The sequence below is a fragment of the Coturnix japonica genome, chromosome 1 (genome assembly GCF_001577835.2).
Source record: "Coturnix japonica isolate 7356 chromosome 1, Coturnix japonica 2.1, whole genome shotgun sequence".
Taxonomy (NCBI): domain Eukaryota; kingdom Metazoa; phylum Chordata; class Aves; order Galliformes; family Phasianidae; genus Coturnix; species Coturnix japonica.
In genome coordinates this window covers 53543332-53557691 of record NC_029516.1, presented here as the reverse complement: position 1 = coordinate 53557691, position 14360 = coordinate 53543332, and the positions used below count along the sequence as shown (strand labels likewise).

At 37.1% G+C, this 14360-nt stretch overlaps 2 protein-coding genes across 5 annotated transcripts in view; one reads left to right on the top strand and one right to left on the bottom strand.

Annotated features, from left to right (window-relative positions):
- YARS2 (tyrosyl-tRNA synthetase 2) overlaps window positions 1–1386 on the top strand; it is a 3696-nt gene extending 2310 nt beyond the window's left edge. The window contains exon 5 of the mRNA XM_015866379.2: window positions 226–1386. Coding sequence (XP_015721865.1) covers window positions 226–385 — 160 coding nt within the window. The 3' untranslated portion in view covers window positions 386–1386. The remainder of the gene's footprint in view (window positions 1–225) is intronic.
- A 2406-nt stretch (window positions 1387–3792) lies between these two features.
- DNM1L (dynamin 1 like) overlaps window positions 3793–14360 on the bottom strand; it is a 35858-nt gene continuing 25290 nt past the window's right edge. For 2 of the 4 annotated variants that reach the window (XM_015866337.2, XM_015866348.2), the window contains 6 exons: window positions 14193–14249; window positions 12994–13071; window positions 10735–10902; window positions 9991–10100; window positions 7905–8064; window positions 3793–6636 (listed from right to left, as the gene is read on the bottom strand). In XM_015866337.2, the coding sequence (XP_015721823.1) occupies window positions 6580–6636; window positions 7905–8064; window positions 9991–10100; window positions 10735–10902; window positions 12994–13071; window positions 14193–14249 (630 nt within the window). In that variant the 3' untranslated portion in view covers window positions 3793–6579. The remainder of the gene's footprint in view (window positions 6637–7904; window positions 8065–9990; window positions 10101–10734; window positions 10903–12993; window positions 13072–14192; window positions 14250–14360) is intronic. The other 2 variants (XM_015866355.2, XM_015866366.2) reach the window with 1 other exon arrangement.

Here is a 14360-nt window from a genome sequence, read left to right as displayed (position 1 = left end):
TGTCATGTACCATAGCTCTAAAATACACAGCTGAGGAAGAGACAGCAGCAGATCACGTTCCCTTATCCCTCTGAGGAGAAGTGGGTGTGCATGAGACTTCACATTTATTCAGTTATGAATTAAACCAAAGAAACATCTGAAATAGCTCTTAACTGATCTTTCACCAGCAGCAGATGTTTTCCTCTGGCAATTACCCATTATTTTTGTTTTGTTTTGTTTTTTAAGGTACCAGAAAATAACAAATGGTGGAGTTTCAGTAAATGGGATTCGCGTAACCAATCCTGAGACTGTTCTTATTCTTGGACAGCATATTCTCAAGAATGGAGTATCATTGCTTAGGATTGGAAAGAAAAACTACTACATCATAAGATGGCTGCAATTGTGACAAAGAAGCATATCTTTCTAAAATGAGATAGATACCACTTCGACTCTGTTGCTTGAAGAATGTAATTGAAGACGTTTCTATACTGTGCATTACTATGCAGCTCACAAACTGCCTAATAGCATCGTTTCAGTTTTCAGGATACATCAATGGGGTTCAAATAAAGGCAGCTGACATTCTAAACATGTATTATTTCATGTTTTAGCTCTGGAAGTGAATCACTGAACCAGAAAGTAATAGAAATCCATACCAGATTTTTTTCCCCATCTGCTGTACGTCTCATTCCTTCACAGTAGATCACATTTCATGTAGGCCACAAATCGGATATAGAGGGAAAAGCTGCACGCTATATTATGGCAGTTGCACCTACACTGGATTTTTAACTCCACTAAAGTTATGTATTATAATTTGTTACAGCTGGGCTTTTGCTTAACTTACTCCTTTTAAAGTTTATGCGGTGGCTGTTAGTATCAGCTGTTAACTGTGAAGAGCACAGATTCATGTGACATGCTCTCTCCACTAAGAAACAAGATACAGATCTAAAACACCAAAAAGGAGTGTCTGGAACTGCTTTGGAAGCAGGTACCAATGAAGTACAAACTGGAACTCCATCACATGCAACTCTTAGAAGTTACACCAATGAAGAGACTTTTCAAGCATCGTTCAAAAGAATATGCACGAGAAGATGAATAGATCCATTTCAAGGAGCCAAGATGGAAACTCTTCCAACTACTGTGTTGTAGGTGAGAGGGGCAACCATCACCAGATATACTACAGAATAATTCACAGCCAGATGAGCGAAGAGATACTTGAAACCTGTCCTTCTAACTGAGGATGAATGCTGCTGTTGACTTTTGACTTCATCCTAACATAGCAAATCAGGATAAGTGGGTAAGGACAAACAACCTACTACCAACAGTTTTTTTGTATTTTTTTTCTTAACAGGTTTGGTTTAAAGCAAGCTGCAGAAGATTCACAATAAATAAGTGAAACAGTTCAGTAAGTCCTGATATGTAAGCTTCTTATTGGTTACATATGGGAGCATATTGCATGTGAGCTTTGCAGCTTTAATGTGGTAATACGGAGCAGATTCACTTCTTAAAATGGGAGGGGAGAGATAGGTATGTTTGCAATTAAAATCCAGCCCTTCAAACAGGGCAACATGTAGAAGCAGCGCCTTTTCATTACAGAACAGAAAATCATCCTAGTGCTTACGGCCTTGCTAACATTTGAGATCACAGCTTCCCAGTTCCCTTGTAAGGCCAGCACAAAGGTAAAAACACCTTTGCTTCTAGACATTGCTACTGCTTACACACCTAAAATCTCTACAGTGCCTTGCTACCTTCAGACTTTTCCCATCCTGCGGTGGTGTTCCTTATTGAACATTGGTCCCACATTATTCACAGTCCTGTCACCTAAACAACACAAAGCTACACATAGCTACCAAAAATATTAGCAGTAAAAGTTGATACTAAAATAGAATAACATACAACTGGTTAAATGTCTGCTAATTACAGTCACATAGCAGACTGGCTCAAACTTTAGTGGATTGGGGTGGGTTTTTTTGGTGTTTTTGTTTGTTTCTGGAGGGATCTTTCCTTCCTATTGTAAATAAGTGTGAAATCCTCTTGGATTTATGAAGTGATTGCTTTGGGCACTGACTGCAGTGTAGTTTGCAAGGATTAGGTTAATCCTTGCTGGAGGGAAATGCTTTCCTAGTCTGTGAAACTACATCTTATAGTTCCACAGTTGTAGCAGCTGCAAGGAGAGAGACCCTAAACTCAGCTGTCTAGATAGTGTTTAATTATCATCTCTTATGCTGTTGGAATAAGTCATGGTATTTCAGCTGCTTCAAAACTATCTTAATAGGTAAGAGTTGGGAAATAAGTACAAGAAATTCTAACACTTCTCAAGGATCCCTATATTCTGTATCTCTTTTTTAAGGGGGGGCGGGAGGGAGAAGTAGTGTTTTTTGTTTTTACTTTATCAACATGGTGGTGGCTTTATCTGCATTGTCAATCAAGATTTCAGTAAATAACAAGTTGTAGTGACTTACTGCTGATACACCAGGGTTTATCTTTCAGATTAAACTGTAACTTGGTGGTGCTTCACTATATGGAGTTGATAGTGTTATTTTCAGTCTAAGATCCCACTTACTCACTTAATGAGATATCCACATTCTATATATTATTATTTTACTATCAGTAATGTACAACAGTAACAGTACTGTGGATCCTCATATATCCTCCAATTTCAGTTTGTTTTTTAAAGCATTAGCACCCACTTTCATCGAGTATGAAAAGGATTTTATTTGTTTTTACAAATACAAAATTGAAAAAGTTAAGTTCTTTGTATACAGGATTTATAATGAGATCCATCAACTCCAAGAGCTTTATCCTGTGCTTCTTTCTAACCAACTCCTAGCAATCCAAACCCTTCCCTGATTCTTTCCAAGAGGTGGCTGGATGCAACCACTACATTTCACAGACATCCTGGACAGGGTGTTGCACCTGGGTGTTACAATAGTTAGGCCAAGAATCAAAACAACTTAACTTAAAAACCCAGTGTTCTTTCTTGGGCTGTTCTTATTCCTTGTATAGCCCAAATGTTCAGGTGATCATGCAGAGGGTGAACAAGTGGAAATAGATTATTGACGTACTTTTTTCATGTGCAAATATGTGATTTACAAGTATAGAAAGAAAAGCAGGATTTGGGGGTCAGAGGTTTAAAAAGAACAACAATGCAAAAAACAAACCCCAAACATTTGTTCAGTAGCAGGAGCCAACAGAAACCAAAGGACCTGAATATTGTGGCAGGCAGCACTAAGTGGTGGCTGCTTTCAAGAAGCGCTTAAATTTGTAAAGGCGTTAACAAGGTAGAAGGTGAGAGGACATGCAGCAAATAAAAAGGAAACTATCTGAACATAAAACCACTGTCAGCAGTTTAAAGGATGTAGCTATTTGGACATAATATATTATTGGTCTATTTTATTATTTTTTTTTAATTATCAAAGAATTATCTAATTCTCTCACCTCCAAAAGCAGTTCAACTGGCAACAAGTTACAAAAACAGATGTGTTTGAGAACTTTGGTATCTGCAGAAAACGCCGCTTAGTTGTCTGCACGCATAGCTGAATGAATTCACTGAAGGGAGGGGAAAAAAAGACTCAAAATAATTCAGTGCAGTTTAAAAATGGAAACAGCAGACTGTATTTTTTTCCCCTGCTGCAATTCCATAAAGCAGGGACCTGAGTTTGCAGTATGTTCAATATAGCATCTCTCAGAGCTAGTCCTCCATACCAGAGGTTAAAGATGAGTTTCACTTCAGTTTAGTTACATTTTACTTCAGCGTACAGTTTGAAGCAGACAGACGCTCACTCCCCTTACCCACCAAGTGAAGCTTGAAACTACTAAAAAACTCACAAAATTTATTGACAAACTTTTCACACAGTTACTGTGTTTTATTTACAGCACTACCACACACAGGTCAAATATTAATGTCAAGAAAACATTTACTAGCCTAAACTTGGCTACGGAAGTTGTTCTCTCTGTGACTGTTTCACTGGATAGAAGTTGTCTTTTTAACTAAGCTAAGCTGAAAGTTGATCATTGATGACAGAAGTGTTTCAGGTTTAAATTAAATAAGGTTGACTGTAAGAGATGTAATCAGTCTAACTTCTTGAGACTTCTTACCAGTTTGCCCAGTATTTCTTCTAATGGTGGTAGCAACAATAGCACTTACTTACTAAGTTCTGTTTCAGATGATCCACTGTTTGAAAATGATTAATGCCCACCAGCTGCCTGTCAACCCTATTACTTACACAACTGCAGCAACTGCTATAAGAACTAAAAATGATGTATTACAGGAGGGCAGGTGCAAACTTAAGGCTGTACAAGTATTCTTAGCTATCCTCCAAACTTGTAAGGGAATACGGTCCTGCCACTCAAACTAAAAGCGAGTTCAAAGCTTTATTTCTGGGATAATTCATGTTGTATAGTATCTGTTTATTTAATAACAGGGCTGTTACAGCATGGAATTATCAAGATTGGCATTGAGGATGACAAGTTCATTGGCACTCAAACATTACCAAATGAAAAATATTTGTAAAGAAAAAAGAAATCACAACGTTTAAAAAAACAAAAAAACAACAGATGAACACATTGGAGACTTCACACGACATTACAGAGCCAGTTATCACTTGCAAGACGTTCTTAAATAAATAGAACTCATCTGCTTTATGTAGCACTTGAACACTTTGTAATTCAGAATAACCCTTGACAACAGACTGCTGATTGACATTTGGGAGTTAAAACATAGGCAGCCATTCACTTAGGGACAGCTCTTTGTTAAAAACATTTCTTAGATGCTGGAAGTACAAGGGAAGGAGATGGTGGAGAATTCCAACTACAAACGTAATCTTTTGACCAAATTCCTACAAGCTTTCACTGTCAGCTAAAATTCACTTGAGAAGTGGCTTTCACTTCATTACAATCATATTTCTTACATCTGAGAACTACCGTCCCTGAATAAGAAGTGAGAAGTTACAATTACTTCCTTTATATTCATTATACGTAACATAAATGTCGTGACTTCTTAGGCTGTTAAAAAAAATACAGATTACATTTCTGTGTCCTGTATGAATTACTTCAGATAACGCATAAAATAACAATTGCACGTGAGACAAAACTCCTTGTCTTTACAGCGGTGCCAAACTCAAACTTATTATGTGAAAGAATATATTTTTATAACAGATCTTGTCGGAAACTGAGACCTTAACAGTTTAATTTTTAACCCTTAGCAGCTTACAACAGGAATTCAGCTTCTGTTAATTGATTAAATGAGAGAGGAATTGAAGAGGGGAATAAAAACCTCACAGTACTGGCCCAACATACTAAAAGCTGTGTCTCATTTTTCACATGCAGGTTGTGTGAAAGATAAAATACCAGCAACACCACAGTACATGTTGTTTTTTTTACTTTATACAAAAAAGTAGATCTGTTTGAAAAGTACATGCAAGTGTGCTGGCTGGAATTGAAGTCATTCTTTTATTCATAAAAATTAAAACACTTACCCTTTAAAGGTGAACAGTGTTTGACTGCATGAATTACAATCAGAAGAAAGTAATTCAATTTCCAACTTAATGTTTCCTAATATGATTGTCCTCAAACTAAAAAAAGAAAAAACTACTTACAGTACAATTTTCCTTAAAAGTAACTGTGATGATCTCTAGTATAAATATTCCAATCTCACAGGCTTTCTTTCCTACTGTCCTATCTTCCAAAGCTCCATAGTAAGTTGTGGGGATCCCCTTCTCCCTGGCCAACTTCATCTGTTTTTTGAAAGAAACACTTGTTATCCCGTAACGGTTTTGAAATTCATTTTTATTTATTTTTTTTTTCAGTTGTGCCAGAACAAATTTAGTATTGGATGGTCCAGGGGCTTGGTCCCAACGGGGAGAAAGGGGAAGGTGTTCTTGTACCTGATTATAAACCCCAACATTTTTATGCAAGCTCCAGTGCACATCAACAACTTGGCACCCACTTGTCAGTAGGCCGTTACTTGTTCGCAAGCTCCAGGCTGATTCATCCAACACGATATACTCCATTAAATGAAGTTGAGAATTTTGTCTGCAGTTTTTAACATTCGGAAAGAAATGGGGACACACATGTAGCAATACGGTAGACATCTCTACTGTGCTATAAAATTGACACCTCCATCTGTCACAGTGCATGCAATATAGTCATGAAAGAAAATACTTGGTGCTCTCTTCTCTTCACAGTATTTAAACTTCTATTGCAAAAGCAGCTTAAAACTATGCCACAAGACTACACTGTCCATCTTAACCACAGGCAACCTTTTTAGCAAGTCAGGCACTGGAACTTCAGTGTTTTTCCCCAAGTTCAAATGAGCCTGTCACTGAGATAGTAGACTTGGTCTGCTTTAATTTGCACCAGAAAGCTGGTAAGGAAACATGTAGAGCCATTTATTATGTGGATTAAATATGACTTATTTTGCAAAATACAGCATATTTTTTCTGTTTGCAAATCAAACCAACTGTCTTTACATGAGCAGATTTACACATTTGCAGTACACAGATAAGAGTTCATAAATAAAAATTCTACTCCGTATACCATGCCTAGCAAATTTGAAGTCAGTGTAACCTCCAATGCATATAAATAGCGTGGCTGGTACAGTCTTCACCAAAGATGTGTCTCCCGAATCTCTGCAATGATTTGACTGGCTCGCTGCAAGGCCTGTGCACAGAGAAACAAAACCACCAAAGTTAATTGGTATTTCTGAAAAGATTTCTCAAGGAAGCAAGGATGGCAGTCAGAAAGCGTGATGCCAGTATTTAAAATCAAAGCCAGTCGTTTTCATTAGTGGTAATAACCTGCAAGGACACTGATAAACAACTCTGGAACATTGCACCTGGAAAAGATCGTGCAAGGGAGAACTGCTACAAAACAGAAGATAGCGCTAAGACTTTAGCAAAGTTATAACTAAATTGTCTCTCCAGAGAACTAAGTTATTTTAAAACTGCATTTCTAGTTAGAAGCGAAAAGAACTCACTGCCATTATTGTGAGCAACATTAACATGCTCAACTGTTCCCAGTAACATGCTTATCTTAATGTTTCTTTCGTGTGTATACATACATAAATTCTCAAGAAGAGCAGATCTTTTTGCCATACACAATTTTACTGCTTTGAATATCCCCCATAAAACAGAGGGGGAAACTGCAATCATATTACTTCTGTATTGAGGCGCAGTCACTACAGTCTAGCCTGCTAAATTTCAGAGATTTAAACTGTTTTGGTTTAAGCTGAGAATACCAACTGATAATAAAACTGAAGTGTTATTCCAAACTGGAGATATCCAGAGTTGAGTTTGGTCCAACGAAGCTTACAGTTTTAAGACACTTTCCCTCCTCACTCAAGTACTTTTTATCATACAGTTGCAAAGACTAAACTTGCTAAGGGTGTCTTGGATAAGCAGTATCTCAGGGCATCTGATCTCTCAGTCATACACTGTTTGAAAAACTGCTGTTCATAGGAGAGGAGCACCTCTGGCTATTTTATTAATGAAGCTGCGCTGTTACCCGAGAGGCATTCTCTTCTATATAGTTCAATCCTAAGAAGCATTTCTGCTGCAGGTGTAGCAGATCCATAGTGATATAACTACATAATGAAGAAATGAAGAGGTTTTTTTTGAACACCAGCATGTCCCAAATTCATTGATACAGACGTACACAGTGGTCATGACAACTTGAGTCTCAGTACTTTCTCTGTTCATACTACAAGGAACTCTCTAGATCCACCAGCCATTGGCCCACAGGCTGCGTGAAGATGGGAAGAACAGTTAAAAGACTGTAATCAATTCCCCAGAAAAGAAATACTGAATACAGTAGAAGAAAGTTAAATAAGAGCAAAAAAGAAACAAAATCTAGCATTTACATGGTTTCAACTTTATCAACTATTCCCACAAGGCCCTGATCTTTTCCTGTCTTTTTTTCTTTTTAAATACCTTTAGCATGTCAGCTGCCTCTTTTCTGCGCTGTGCCATGTCTTCAGATTCTGTCAGAAGGTCATCCAGCAGCAAGGATTTATACAGCTGGCCCACCAGCTCACTCTGAAGAGTGTCTTTCACGTGGTTCACCAGAAAATGCATCACTGCCTTTGGCACACTGCAAACACATACAAATTGTTTCTTCAGGACATAATAAAACCAGGCCTAGATCAAAGAATTCATAACGTAAGCAAGCAGCTTCTCGGAACCTTGGCTCAATCTACAAGAAATCTACCACTGACATATATAAAAGCTTTCTATCTCAAGTAAAGTATCTTGTGCAATTTAAAGATGAATTTCTTCCACATGAGATAGGCTGTATTGTAAAGGACACAAATATATACTGTAAAAAGTACATGAAAAATAAATTACTTTTTTTCCCCACTAAGGACTAGAAACAGTCTCCACTATGACAGGCATAACTAAAGGGCTATGTCACCCTATGATCAACCTTTATGTGCGAAGGTGAAAGAGTCAAGGAAAGGATTGATACATCTAATCTTATCCAATCAACTGAAAGCAGGATCTCAGGGCAAATACTAGCCTGTATAATCTCTAAAGTAAGACAGTATAAGGGCAATTTACAGCAGCAAATGGATTTGAAGTATGCAAAATGTGTTGTTTAGAATGGAAGCAAGCTGCAATCAATGCAATTCATGAACAACCCTTCCAGAAAAAGCTACAGAATCTGTAAAGCAACATTTTTCAGTTCTCTGTTGGGCTACAATAGCCCACAATGAAACCATGGTTTTAGCTCTGATTTCCATGCTGCTAAAATTCCTGGGAAAAAATAAATACAAGTACTGAAACTACTGGAACCTGATCTTCTTGGGGACTCAAGGTATGTATAGGAATACATTTCTGAAAAGGTGGAAATAAAATCACTGTACTAGAACAGTACCAGAATCTAAAGATATGAATGGAGGATCAGAAGTCAAATTACTGGAAATTGCTGGGTTATTTCATCAGAATAGCAGCAGCTGACAATGAAAATATCAATCATCCTTCCCAGCTGATAAATAAAAAGTAACAGTTTAAACAACCACTCTGTTGACACAACTCTGTAAGTAATATTTTACAACTAGAGTAGACTGGGAGCTGACATACAGTCAGTTCTGACTCACTAGGCAGTGATCCCATGTGATCTCATGTGCTCACAGTGCTATATCCAAATCAGAACTGTTATCCTGGGCAGATCAAGAGGTTTTGCTCAAAAGAATGCACTTTTTTTTCATAATGAGTGCAAACCTAGACACTTAGATCTAGGATGAACCTAAATCCATCAACACATCTCAGCTTTTGGGATCATACTCCCACCTTTGGTTGGGAATTTTCCCCACTATGCAATATTGCTTTAAGGTTCTTTACTGCTCAGCTGGGGAGTGACTTCTCGGAAATCAGGATGCGACTGCATAGGTTTATTAATAGTGAAATATTTTCACTATTCACTTTACATCCTCTTTTCAAGCATTTCAAATTCTACCAAAAGAACTTAAAAAGTCCAAAATATTCTGCGAGTCACCTGGCTAAGACTGAAAGCAAAACTCTGGAATCTATCCCAGCACAGCTTCCAAATAAGAGACTGAATCAGCTTTGCAAGTGCGATGTGTGATGGACATGAGTACAATCTTCAAAAGATATTTCTTAAAATATTTCTGAAGTAGGTCAGGATGTTTTAATGCATCAAATTGGCAATGCTTGGGATAGCATTTTTGCTGCGTATTTATTGCAAAGAACAAAAAGGGTTAGCCATATCAGTTACTATTTGAAACAAAAAGGACAGCAAAGCTAAGTTCTCCCATTGCTATGTAACACCCAGAGTTTATTCCAGTAGTTTGCTGAAAATCATCCACCTGAATCGCAGCATCCTGAATAACTAATTGAACCTCAAACATCAATGTAAGAGAGAAAACTGTTAGGAAAAAAAAACAACAAAAAAACACATACTACTTCAGCCTTCTTAATTCTGTGAGGGGTGATTTATAAAAAGGCAAAATTACATAAATGATGCTTGAGAAAACACATCTAGGTAGTTTTGTTTTACCTGTCCTGAATATTCTTTCTGACAATAAGGAAATAAGATTTAATGAGTCGTTCAATCACTTCACAATCTCGCTGCTCACGGGCAGAAAGTTTGCGTGCGACAGGTACAGGCTATGTAAAAAAAATTAAAAAAGAAACCACGTTAAATTCCACTCATTTGTATAGGTAAATAAAACTCACAATGGGGGAAACCAAAACAAATTATTGCTCTTTCAGTCTGATAATTTGATACACATAGTCTGTCTTGCAACACTACTGTTGACCTAGAGACATCAAAATCCAGATCTTTGAAACTGAAAGATCAGAGGGTACCAACTAATTTTGTTCTTAAAGCTCACTAAAGGAAGTAAGTTCTGCCAAGACTTTAAGAATATTCATCTATTTTTATTAATTTTTTTAATTTAAATTATTACTTTCCTCTAGTATGAAAAATGCCAACTTCAGCAAAAATGAACAGGCAGCTGAATGAAAATGAGCAGGGATTTGCTTCTGTTTTAGAAGTGATCTAGATGGGGATTTCATTTCCATATTAATTTGTGAAAGGAAACAAATTATCCCAAATTGAGGACTGAAACTAGAACAGTTAACAAAGGGAGAAGAGAGGGGCCAGAGCTCCCTGATTCTATAGCGGTCATTATTCATGAAGACAAATATTAGTAGCAAAGTCACAACATAAAGAATTCATATGTTTTATTTCCTGAGCTTTAGCTATGAAGAGAAGTATGCATCTTTCCATGACACTCACCACATCTAATAGGTTTACTGCGTGTCCTTTTTGAGGACTAGCAGGAAGAGCTGCAGCAGGTTTTGACTTTTCCTCTGCTGATACCTCCTCTGCTTTGGAGGATTTCAGCATTCCTCTCCAGTTGCCTGTTCCAGACTCCTGGGATACATCTCCTGCTCCAGCAGCAGCCTGCACAAACAATACATCAGAGAAAAACATCAGAGTTAAAACTTGAACACTACAAAGAAAACCAAATTTGTTATTAGTAAGCTACAGGTAAGAAAGACTCAATAGAAGATTTTCATACAGGTATTTTGATTTCTATGTTCTGCACTTCTCACCCCCCACTTTTGTGTTCCTTTTGGGAGACCAATGAGAAGGAAATCCATTGATGAGAGTAAGATATTACTAAAATGAAAGCTTTTTAAACACGTACTCTTCCTAATAATGGTATGAAATCCCCAGCACAAACAAGCTTAACCACTTACAGATACTGAAATACAGTATTCCTAAATCTATTGGATTTTACCACATATCCTTAGAGTAATACAACCTACATCATCGGGATCATTCAGAAAACACATTTTAAGATTCAAGATTCACCACAAGGCCTTGAAAGATCTCAGTGTATTTGAAGACTTTTTATAGAAACCAAAGTTCTTTACAATAACAGCTTATGAAATAAATGAAATTCACGCATGGTTATGATAAATCTCCATCTTCTGGAAGCAAAGACAGCACTGTCTGGGAAGTAAAGTTTCCATTCCAGGGAAAGACTGACTTTGTTCTTTGGAGAAGAGGATATAATACCCAACTCTTACACATTAGAAAACATGGGTCAAAAATATTAGTAGATAGTACACATTAGATCAGCATTAAAATAAAAATATATATATTTTAATGTGGAACATTGTTAATTCTTATTTTGTACCTTCCCATAAGCCTAGCAGCTGTTCTATTTACTACATACTGTAAAACAAATGATAGGTTAATCTCAGTGCTGGTCATTAAAGGCACTGGACTGCTACTACTTAGGTCTTCCTACAGGAATAGGAGGAATGGAGGTAGAACCATCTATTGTGTTTGCAACTAAACCACCCCTACGGGTTGATCTTGGGTATAAAGAGTGAGGGAATGGCAAATGGAGTACAATGGAAACCCAAGTGAAATGTGCACATAAATAGTCTTAATAAAATTTCACTGCTGTTCAGAGAAATACAAAATACATTATAAGAATTCAAATAAACCTCTATTAATAACAGACAGCCACTGATAAGGAAAACTCCATAACTCTCTTTCTGATTTTAAAAAAGCTATGTAAAGTGGCAAAAATTCCTATACCTCTCCCATCCATTATTACTGTGGAGCATGCTTTATCTCCAAAGCAGTTTCAGAAAGCTACATTCTTTCATAAGAAACAGAGCAGCAGAGTATACACCACTTAATAAAGAACAAGTTTTTGGGGAAACACAAATTAATACAAATTTGGCAGTTTCCTGTAACTTCTGCAGTCACAACACTATCTTCTCTATAGCTCCTGGTTTCTTGTTAGATGTTTGCAGCATGTCAGAACCAATAAAACTCTGACCAAAACCATAGTTAAACTTCTACTGCTGAAGAGATTCTGACTTTAACCACTTTGCCGAGGACAGAAATGACAGCTTTGCACTAGAAGCAGAACATAAATAGGCAGTAAAGCAGAAAGCCTGAGTCTCCTTAGTTACTCCTACTACACAAACACGTGGTACTCCATCTTCTGTGACTTCAGTGAAAGCAATTAGCAAGGAAGTCTTTACAGTACTGAGCTGTTATTTTACACGACAACAGGTCTGAAGTGCAAAAAGCCACTGCAGAACACATTTCACACACAGAAGTGAACAGTTAAGGTCAGACAACAAGGGGGGCTCAGTTCTAACAAAGCCTGTAAGGATTCCCTGCAGGAAACTCACATTTTTAGTTTATCTTCTGTTCTTCTTTAACTGTCAACACATCAAAAACATGCAGTTTAACAACCATGCTGAAAAACTTGGATTACAGTACTGTTGCACCAAACAAGCAATTGACAACAATATATTACAACCAAGAGTTCAAACAGAAAGCAGTGGCTTTGCCAGCTAGTTGCACATCTTTACACATCATTGTGCATACTAACGTTATGGGTGTAGACACCCATCTTGTTATTAGGGACAGAGCACTAAAGACAGACTGCTTCCTGTAGTACCTGAAGTGCACCACAACATCAATTGGCATGCAGTGCTTATAGGAAAAATCAAAACAGACCTTGCCATCAGCCTCAGCAGAAGCAGCAGTAACAGTCTCCTGGGAAGCAGGTGGCAATGCACCTGGAGCTTTAGTAGACTAAAGAAGGTAAAACAAAATGCAGGGAGGGAAGAAAAAATATTCAACTGAAGACCACCAGATCTACCTGGCATATTCATGCACTTTTAGCTTCTAGTATATATATACTTATGTTTGGGTTTTTTAATCCAGAAAAGAAAATATTTTGGATTTGCAAGCAACACAGTAATATAAGCAGAGAAAAAAGCAAGTTCAAGACAGGTAAGGGAATTCTGGTTTATCTTGTCCTTCAATTTTATTTCAGCTCTTACACTGATAAATTAAATATGAAGTCAACTAGAAGAACAAACAGCACTGAAAGCAATCTCTAGACAACTATGTTACATTCTTGGTTAATCCATCAGCTGTCTTCTACACACTAGAGGTAGTAAAATATTAAAGTCTGCTATGAGACTTTACCATGCTTTTTAAGCTAAAGAACTTTAGTAATTGATTTCTATCAGCTGTACTAACACTTACTATAATGATTAAACCATACTCTGTGAATACAACTTTGAAATACTTCACATAATAGTAAATATATGACTGACTGAAATCCTGATTGTCAGACTTTTCATTTCCACAAGGCAGTATTTTCATGAAGCTTGGTATCCAAGCTCCAAGGGTAGCACGCAACTGGATTTTGATGACCAACTAACAACTTTATCTCCTCTATCTTCTCCCAAAGAAAATAAGGCTGCACTAAAATGGCAGTCTTAAGAGTGACTTTAAAAGACAAGTCACTGTGCTGGCATAGTACATATTTTAAATCAGTTCTTTATCTTTTGATATCAGTGTCACAGCCCTAAATATAAGCATTCATGTCCTGGTTTCATCTTTATTATCTGCAAACATTTAAAACCTCATCTGAAATGACATTCAAGTAATGTGTGTAATATTAATATAGATTTATAGGTAAGTTCTCGGAAACCCCTGATTTAAAACCTGTAAAATCTGCAACTTTGGAAGAAGAAAAAGCATCTTACTTCCATCTCAAGAGATCAAAAGAAAAATGTCAATACTTGGAAGCTTCCCAGCGTGTTACTAGGGCTGCGCATCAAAGCTTCCAGCATTTAGATTAGATCAAAGGGGAATGCGTTACACTGAAAACAAGCAAACAAAAGAAATCAACATTTACTCACCTTGTCTCGTGGCACAGAAGAAGGCAATTCCCGGGCTAACCTGTTACGCCGTTGTTCCTTTAAAAATAATCCATCAAGACTTCAATTATGCATCGCTCTGTCTCAATACACATCCAACATTCATATGTTACAGATGACTTCAAATTTTAAAGACAAACAATCACCAAT